This window comes from Gymnogyps californianus, chromosome 14 (assembly GCF_018139145.2).
Source record: "Gymnogyps californianus isolate 813 chromosome 14, ASM1813914v2, whole genome shotgun sequence".
NCBI classification, from domain to species: Eukaryota; Metazoa; Chordata; class Aves; order Accipitriformes; family Cathartidae; genus Gymnogyps; species Gymnogyps californianus.
In genome coordinates, this window is record NC_059484.1 from 10089586 (window position 1) to 10099545 (window position 9960).

General features: G+C 47.1%; 1 protein-coding gene across 1 annotated transcript in view; it reads right to left on the reverse strand.

Annotated features, from left to right (window-relative positions):
- NEURL1B (neuralized E3 ubiquitin protein ligase 1B) overlaps positions 1–9757 on the reverse strand; it is a 33321-nt gene extending 23564 nt beyond the window's left edge. The window contains exon 1 of the mRNA XM_050905334.1: positions 9712–9757. Coding sequence (XP_050761291.1) covers positions 9712–9742 — 31 coding nt within the window. The 5' untranslated portion in view covers positions 9743–9757. The remainder of the gene's footprint in view (positions 1–9711) is intronic.
- Positions 9758–9960: the final 203 nt, after the last annotated feature.

Consider the following 9960-nt stretch of genomic DNA (forward strand, 5'->3'; position numbering starts at 1 on the left):
GTTTTCCTACATTGGGTGGCGGCTGCCAAGCCAGTCCATACGAGGCCAGCATCCACAACACAGCACAACTGACGCTGCTGATGGGCAAAACAAACTGCCATCAGACTAAGTCTGCCCCGAGCCACTCGGACATTTTTGGAAACAACACCCAGACTCAGAAGATTGATTCTGGATACTTAACAGCATTTGGTCTTTTTTTGTGTGTGTGTGTGTGGTTGTATCTTGCTCTGTCTTTTCCTAGCCCTCATAATATCCCCCAATAACAGCAATCCCCAGGCATGACTCAGTACAGACTGCTGTTCAAGGCTGTGGTATTTAAAGACACGCTATAGGGTCTGTTGGCTAAGATCAGTTTTTATAAACTTTAACCGAGATGGATTTCCTTGAAATTCTGACTTGCGAAGCATCTGTCCTTCTCACCCTCTCCCTTTGATCACATCAGCAGCACAAGCAGTGCTGTTCTGCTGCTGGCAAATCACCCAGTAATTGCTATTTAAGACTCACAAATCAGATGCCAGTGTGAAGATCTGCCTCGTACTCTTCAGAGGACATCTCCCTTCCAGGAGAGATCAACCAAAATGCCTGGCATACTAAAATATCTGCAAGCCGTCTTGCATGCAAGTGCAGGGAAGCTCCGCTGGCATCAAGCTTTCCCTCCCTGCACACATGGTCTCAATGTTCAACTTTTATTTTTTAGCCCTCTCTGCCGACAAGGCTCTCGTGCAGACCCCGTGCCGTGTCCCCGTGTCCCCGCAGGCTCGCCCCCAGCCCGTCCTGCACAGGGCTACGCTCACCAGCCAGCCACGGAGTTCCAAGGGGCACCGTGCTCCAGAGCAAATCCAACACTGATTGTCAGATAAAGTCCAGCCACTTAAACACTCTTTCCATTGTGTACTTTGTCCCCATGAACCATCATATGAAAGTTATCTCTGTTTTATAAGCCAGCACAATGGCCACCACACAATATACCAGCCAATGCTCTTATCACTGAAAGTGAAGCAACAGCCAGTTAGTAAATGGTTTCAGTTTTCATACTTAGAAACCCTTTCACTTTGCAGGACATAAGTAATCAAGAATTTTTGATGGCATCCTGAGGAAAGGACTGCCAAAGAACAGCCCCTTAAAGAGGTGGGGTTTGGGGGCACACCTCTTTGGCAGGAGCCTGCAGGGATTATCTAGCACACCTTTACCCTCTGATGGGACCAGCTCTACTAATGCCATTCCTAGCTGATGAATAACAAACTTGTTCTTTAAGACCTCCAGTGATACAGATATTCCAATTTACTGTACTCCACCAAGGCTTTGCATCAGTGTTAACCTGCCCGGCTGCCTTCTAGAGAGCATGTGCTCAGAGGTCCTCGTCCTGTCTCCTCCCCGTAAAACTTAATTCATTGCAGCCTCTTAGCTGCTCCTCTTAGCAGCAATTTTGGCCACCTTCAGGATGCTAGACCAGACAGATCTCAAGCGCCAAGTGTTTTCTGTTACCAAAAAAACCCCTCTATCCAACTGTGTCAAGTTCAAGACCCCAAGAAACAGCAATTTCCCCTCATTAGGAATTATGCTTTCAACCTTAGCATCACACCAAGGAGATAACTTTTGAACTCTACTCCATAAATTACAGAAAACGTTAAGCTGAGAAGCTGGTGCCCCGATGAGACCAAAACAGATAAGAGGCTGAGAAAAGCTGTTGCCACAGTGCTAGTTATCACTGAGGAAAGAGAGATAAACCTGAATGAAATTATTTCATTTCTGCTGCAAAATGGGATATTCAATCTTTTATCTTTGGCTTGTCAAGGCAGGGCTTGGCAGATTTAACATTCAAGTTATGGAGGAGGGCAAAAATCAAACAAATTTTTTCCCTGGCGTTTGGAAACCTGATGGAGAACTTTCACTCAGGGAAATTCTCTCTTGACTGTCCTTCCCTGTGTTGCTACATGGGCCATGAAAAACAGAGCTTTGCTTTTGTGTGGTCTATTTATTTCTCCCACATAGCCATAAGACATTATGCCATCAGGAGTGCAATCACAAGAAACCTGGAGTCACAGAGAAGTGGATGCTTAAAATAGGAGAATTCCTAAAGTACAAAAGTCTCATTATTATGTAAATATCCACAGTGAAACAAGAAAACTGAGAAAACGAAACCTGTTATATGCAACTATCTAGCCAACAACTGTACAAACACAACTCCATCCATTTTTCTCCCTTCAAAGCATCAGTAGCTCTTAAAAAAAATCCTAAATGTGATTTCCCTGCTGCACTGAAAAGCTTTGAAATGCAGTTAAATGGTTTTTCTTCAAAGAATCTTCCTGTGTAATTCCAGCAGCAAGCGAGAAATCATTTCTTATCTTCTGATTCGGCTTCTTTACACCAGTTCTGTTAGTGTAGAAAGGCAAAAAAAGACATGGTTTTGCTGGAGCAGGGAAAGGGATAGGGTCTGATCCTCTCAGTAGGAGATCTCTGAGCTGCTCCACTGCCAGAGGTCTGAACGAACCGAGAGAGAAAAAACTCCTGGGTGGAAAGCAAGCCCTGCTTATACAAAGTAGAGGAAGATATCTCCCTGGACACAGAGGGCAAAACAAATTAACAAGCAAGAAAGCACTTTTCCCTCCCTCACTCCTCCCCAAAGCCCTGCTTCAACTGTTCAGACACCAGGAATTTAATGTTCCAGCACTCAGTAATTGAGACAACATGGCATCCAGGTCTGAAGGGAAAAGCTGGCACAGGTATGCTGAGATAAAGCTTTCAACCAGACATCTTAGTGCCAGTGATTCATGCTTTTTAACATATAGAGGGAAAAAAAATACAGCCATCATCAAGATGTGGAACAACCTAGAGTAAACAGCATCTTCTTCCCACCAAGCACGTCCTCCCATGGGCACACATCTTATTTAAGGCACAGTCAGGAAGGGACTGTCCCAGCTAATGCCTCTGGGCAGTCCTGCTGTATTTGCAGCATGCAAAGAGGTGGGATGGGGAGGTCTTCAGAGAAGTGGTAGGACCTCGCAACCTAAGGGCGCTGGGGCCATCAAACAGACATATGGACCACTGACGCAGGGTCAGTCCCCTCCAGGACACAGCAGATTAGTGACGCCAAGGGCAAGGGTGGAGAAGCTGCCTAAATGAGAAGACAGAACAAAGTATGGAAATGCTCCTATAGCAAAACTCCCTCCAGCTGCCGCAGACAGAAAAGCCTCCCCAAGATGTGACATGGAGCCAGGCCCTTTCCGACAGCCCTTCGGGCTCCCACCTCTTTCTGCGCCTCTTGGTAAGTGAGCGCACATCTGCCCTCTGGGTAAAGTCTGGAGAATGGCTTGCCGGCCAAGCTACGTTTTGATGCCAGGAAGCCCCAAACGAGCGTGTGGCCCAGGAGCTCATTAGGAGCAGGGAAGGTGCACATCGTGAGTCAGCCCTGCGCTTTGGCTGCCGGGGCAAGAAGCAGCAGCAGGCGCAGGATGCCAAACTGCTTCGGGCACAAGAAAGGAGAAAAAGGAGATAAGACAGATGGAAATACAAAGAGAATTGATGGAGGAGATTGCACACACCTTCCCCGTAAGGAAACTCAGATGGGATGCAACACATGTTTCAGGGGATCACACCTGGGCTCACCCCATCGTGCAGCTCATGAAGCCACCCCAGCAAGTGAGCCCCTGCTCCTGGGTTCTCACTAGCTCTACCCCTGCCTGGTTCAGCAGATTTGCTTCCCTGCTTCTCTCCTGAACCCACCACATCCATCATGGTGACATGCACACTCCACCTTAGGAAAGCCTGCTCTTATTTTAGCTACCAACCTGCACAGATAGGCTCTGTAAACAGTGGGATGCTGATGAGAAAGAAAATGTTTCCTTTCAAGGCAAACTGTGCAGCAGGACACTGACTGTCCAAAAGTGCAACTCCAAAACTCAATGAGCTTGAATGCTAAATCCACTGGAGCTAACTAGGACCAAGGTGCTTATTTGCATTCCTAATTGAAAAGCCATTGAATGTGATACGCAAGGAGGATCCTTACTAGAATGAGAAGAGAAGCACGGCATAAGCTTCAAGGTGACTCATCCTTTTCACGTCAAGTAAACATTAATACCCGCACATTCAAACTTGACTGCCTAAATTTAAACAGCTTAAACGTACTTAAGCACCTCCATAGGTTGTCAAATGGTAATGTGCCGGGAAGCAGCAATTTCCTTTGCCTGCGGTGAGGGCTCTCTCAGAGTTTTGCCTCCACACACAGACTTAGGGGTGTGATTTTAAGCATCTACAGTAGGGTCAGATGGTGACACACAGGTCTTTCTGACCTGCAGCAATTATCTAGAGAAATAAAAGGGAAAAAGTGCTGTTTGCCAGATATCCTACCTCTTAGTAAAGCAACTCCCCTCTAGAGCATAAACAATAAAATAGGAGAGAGGGCACCTGCCCAGCACTATCCAGCGTGAGAGTGGAGAGCAACGAAAAGCTCTTGCTTTAGTGACACACTTGGCAATGTGCTGTGTGCGTCTGACAGCACGCTGGCCATGGGGCATGACACACAGCTCCACTTAGCACCGTTCTTGATAGGTGATGCCTTCCTGGATTCAAGTACAGTTATTTCTCCAGTCTCAACAGCCGAGATGCCAATGGTAGCGCTGAATTAATCACGCCAGTTGGCTGCAGCACATTTTTGGGTATGTACTGTGCGAGGCTGGTTAAAGATAGTCCTCAGTATACGATCAACCTGTTCCAGCTCTAAATCACAGTGAAGGCTGAGCAGTTTCACAGGTTTCCTTTTGAAGAGTGGAAAAGCAGAAAGCTACAAAAGAAGCAGTGAATTAATCTATTTTTTTGCACTTCTGTGACCTTCTTCCTGGAGATGCTTCATGCCTGCATGTTAATTAATTAACTCTCGTATGCCCGTGTGAGCCAAACAGTGTTTCCTACCTCCCATACATACAAAGCCACTTGCTCAAAGGCCACGCAGGGAGTCAGCAGCAAAATCAGCGACAGTCTAGAAACCTCAACTCCCGGACTAAAAGAGGCAGAAAAACAAGCAAAATAGGGCTGTTATTGAGGCAGGATTAACACCTGTAATCAGTGTTGATCAGAGTTGAACCAAACCCAAACCAAAAACTGGTCTGAACAGGTACCTTTTTCACTCAAACCAGAACAACCTGAAGTGTTATTTTGTAGTTTTATTGAAGTCAGACTGGAACCAAACCAAACAACTTACTGAACTAATTCCCTACTCACAATACCAAGAACTCCTCCTACAGTGTATCACTAGCAACTAAAGGGACCAGAGAATGAATCTAAACAAAAGTGTTCCTTGAAGCTGAGATTCTAGCCCCTGGAAAAGGCAGAGAGATCCTTTCCCACTACATGGTCTTTGCTATTCATTTCTTACAAAAGAAGTGTGTATGTTATGATAACAGGCATCAGTATTTTAAAAAGGATACACAGAAACATCATCTTTTACCCACAAGCTATAAATTCCTGCTGCTCTACTGTAACCAGGACACTACAACCATCACTGTTTTGCAAAAGACTGGCAGATGGGAGCATCAGCCTGGTGAAGGTCTAAACTTGGGATTTCTGACGTGCTCAGAAAGGGTTAATTATTAAAAGCATTTTTCTTAAGAATACAAAAGAATTTCTCGAAAATAAGAAATTGAAGTCACTTCTGCCAGAACAAGCCCCATTCTCCCTTGTGTTTACCAGACACAAATGCCACTCATACTTGGTAATCCTCGCAGTTGTGAGGAAGGCTGTGGGAGAAGCACTGCAATCAGATCCCAGCCAGATTCTTAAAAGGGAATTTGGCTCCTTTGTTAAATACCAATGACCCTATTTGGGCCAGGATCAACAACTGGAGCCCAACTGCAAAGTCCTTTACTCATGCTTTGGCCAGTAAGTGCCTCCTGCCTGCCCTGCCCGCCCTGCCTGCCCTGCCCACCTGCGGCAGCAGCTGTCCACACTCACCCCACCACCACGAGCTGCCGTGCACCGCAAGGACACTTGCTGCCTGCCCAACCCTTCTAGATGTTGTCCCTCGCTTTTTCCTGCACCTTGCAGCTCCATGTAAGGGCTTCGCCGGGTCAGGGGAATTTTCACCTCTCCCAGGCTGCCAGTCCCCAAGTATCGCTGGGCTCCCTGCATCTTCAGGAGAGGCTTCACGCCCGCGTCTGGCTACTAACCATTCTCTGAGCCCTGTTCAAAGTGACTGCCAGGGAAAGCAATTAGCACGGAGAAATTAGCACCATCCACGATGCTGGAGCGTGGATGTGCACTGCTTGCTGCCTCGCTCATCAGTGAGTTAATTCAAGAGAGCAACTCCTCTACGGAGCACCGCAGGTAAGAGCAGCCACAAAGCCATAAAGCCCCATGTCGGTATGCAACCCATCCACCGCCAACATCCGTGCGGCCTCCCAGCCCACTCTGCAGGTCAGGACAAGTTCCGCCCATCGGCTGCAATGCTGCACACCTAGTTTATCACCTGTAGGAGACAGAAAAATGGCATGCCTCAATAATAAAGAATTCACTCTTGCCTAATCACCTGCCTGCAAATCGTCTTGAACAATAGGCAGTGGTAAGGGGAAGGAGGCAAGAAAATATTGACATCCGAGTGTAAATTCCCACACTGCACTGGAGATGCAGTGGGAGATTCTCCCACTGGAGATGCAGGAAGGGTTGGCAACGGGCTAGCGCCGAGCGGCGGCAGCCGGCACCACGGAGGAGGCCAAAGGTGAGGAGGTCCTGCTCACCCCTCTGGGGTCAGGCCAGCTGCGGGAGGCAACCGTCCTGCTGGAGGAATGTGTCATGTATCATTTAGCTGTCATCTAGATAAGAGCGATTTCCACCACCACCTCAGGACCGTTGTTAAGCATATCTGACACATCTCAGCTCTTTTCCATTCAAATGCCTCCTCAACCGGTTCAAATATAGAAGCTGCTTTTCATTAGCCCTAGCCTATTACTCATTTCAATACCACTCTGGTTAGAAACCGCGCTGTTAATTTGACAAAGCCTTCATCCATTATGCGTTAACCATCAGATACTTGGCAAACACAAGTTTCCCAAGCTCCCGATACAAATTTTTCCAGCACCGATAGCGTGTGCTCTTGTATCATTACATGTAAATGTGGAAAGAAAGGGAGAGGCTGTGCAAGGATTTAAAGATGCAACAAGCACAGAAAACATATTTGAACAAATTTAGGTACAAAAATGGGTTGAACTGCATTCAATAGGATTTAAAATTGAATTCCACTGTTTGAGAAGAGTATTTCCATTTCTATATAAAACCTGAATTATTGATTGTTTGGCTTTCCCAGGAGCCAAATAATGAAGGTCCACATTTCCTCCACATTTGATCAGAATGGAAAGACATTTTCCACCTCGAGCTATTTATGGTGAATGAAACAACAAAAGGGGAACAACATCTGTAGGCTTCTACAGTTAATTGATTTAACGCAACAGGTAGGCAAATTTTAGTTTGGGGGTGTTCTGTTTGTTTTTTTTTAAATAAATTACTTCAGCCCATCGGACAGGGGAGAGCAATCCCTCTATTAGTTAAGATGAGACTGAAAGTGCATTGCTCAGTCTGCCAGGGTGAAGAAAGAGGTGCATTTTAGACAAAGAAGACTTAATTCTGATTGATTATCTTTGAGTAATTCTAAACAGCCATAGTATTTATAAATAGGATTTCATCCAGCAATTCAGTCTTCTGGAAAAACTTTATCATTTTCAAAAGGACTGTTCTAAGAACAGTTCTAAATCTGCTTCCCTCTGTAATGCCATTTGGATAATGAAAGACAAACAATGCATCCAAGCACATCAATATGAAAAATTGCTGAATTGTGTCCAACTTGACAAAATATGTTTATAAACTTCCAAATTGCAAACATCCAAAATCTGTTCTGCAGCCACAGGTTAACAGCTTCTTTCGACGGTCATTACTCTGTAAAAACTAAACATAGCTGAATTTGGAGAAAAGACACATTTTCAGCATCTTCCAGCACATTAGCAAATGGTGTTCGAGTGTCCTGCATGTTTTTGCCTTGCACAATTTGACAAATGTTTGCAAATGGACTATCCTCAGCAAAGCAATACTTACAGACGGTCTCCACCTGGCAGGACAGGATGGAGATTTTCTAGGCCACCAGAACAATGTTTGAGTTGGGAGGTCTACATAAATCAAATCTTCAGTTTTTTTCCATCAAAGTTCTCCCTCTTTCTTAACAACTTCTTTTGAAAGCACCGCTAGGAACTCTTTAATCGCAGAACTGCAGCACAACTGATGTCATCCCTTTTTTTAAATTCACGTGTGTAAGGCTGTGCATATGAAGGCTGCTCAGGAGAGACTGTTCTAGCAATAGGCAGAACGGCTGATACAACTCTCAGCCTTCTGGAACAGAGCTCACAGCTAGATCCCACATCCCAGCAGGTACAGATATTTTTTCTTTGGGAAGTTCTAGCCTTACCAAGGTAACCTCCCCTGACCCAAGGATATTTCCCTGGCTCTCCCAGGTTTTTTGCATGGGCCCCTTGACATTGTCTCTAGCTGAAAAGCTGACCCACAAAATGAATTTTCTCCAAGGTCATGCACTCCTTACAATGTCTTTATTTGCCAGCTGGTGAGGTATTTAAAAAAAAGGAAAATTTCCTTATTGTGAAAGGAGCTAATTTCCCATTTAAATGTAATAGAGAACAAGAGGAGATGCAACTAGAAATCTAATCACATGTTCATAGCTAAACCACAAGCCTAGTAGCTTTCTTTTGTGCCTCGAAGGTCCCAAGCACCCTCTCTTTGCAGACAATATATGGCACATCCAAATGCAAATCTATTCCTCTCTTTATTTCTATATTCAGCTCTCTAGCTGATTACAGGGAGGCATGTGTGTGTGTTCAATAGGTTCCCCTGCTTCTTTAAATAAGTTTAATAATACCCTTTTTATTTATGTGAGCCCAAAGTACAAAGGATGCAATGCAGGAGCTCTGGAAGAGCAGAAAAGAAAAGCAAACTAGCCGAAGATACAGACTGGCAAGGGCTCAGTAATTCAATACTGTTGATTCTATAGAGACCAACTGCTTTTATTATGCACTGATTCTCTGAGGAGGAAAAAGCCCCACAATTATGAACTTGCCAAGGAAAAGAATCTCTACGTCTCTTGTTTAAGAGCAGAATTCGCTAAAAAGGCAGTTTAAAACCAGGGCAGCCTACCAAACATTTCAGACCTGCTTTCAAATAGTTTTCTTCTGGGGACTCTGAACAACTAACATCTCTCCACGTTAAAAAGTTGGGGTTTTTTTTTTCAAAAAGAAGAAAAGGAAATGCAAAAGAAAGCCCCTAAAAGGATTCGACGGAAAGGCTGGGGACCACTGCTTCACCTGCGAGAACAGCTCCACTTCACCCGCTTTTGTCGCTCGCACATGCCCGAAGCTGCACCCCGCCGCTTAAGCATCACCGCCTCGGTGATGCTGAAGCCTCGGTCGCGGCGGGGACCATTAAAAATAATAATAATTTTTTTTTTTTTTTAAATATTCGGCTTATCCCCGGCCGCTCCGCAGGGGCGCGGGGCTCGGACCCGGGGGCGGCACAGCCCGCCCGCCCCGGGTCGCTCCCTCCGCCGCGCCCGGCTCGCCCCCCGCATCTCCCGGGACAGGACGCGCCCACCGCCCCGCAGCCCCCCGCGGGGCAGCGCAGCTCCCCTGCGCCCCGCCGCCGCCGCCCCGCTCCCCCCGCCGGTACCTGCCAGGGTCTTGTGCACCGTGTTGCCCATCGCTCCGCTCGGCGGCGCGGCGGAGCCCGGGGCGGCCCGGCGCTCCGCAGGGCCATGGACAGCGCCCGCCTCCCGCCGCCGCGCTCCGCCGCCCCGCCCCCCGCGCCGCTGCCCCGCCCCGCCCCGCCCGCCCCCGGCGGAGCCGCCGCCGCGCCCGGGGCGCTGCTGCCCGCCCCGCGGCCTCCCCCCCCCCCCCCCCCCCCCCCCCCCCCCCCCCG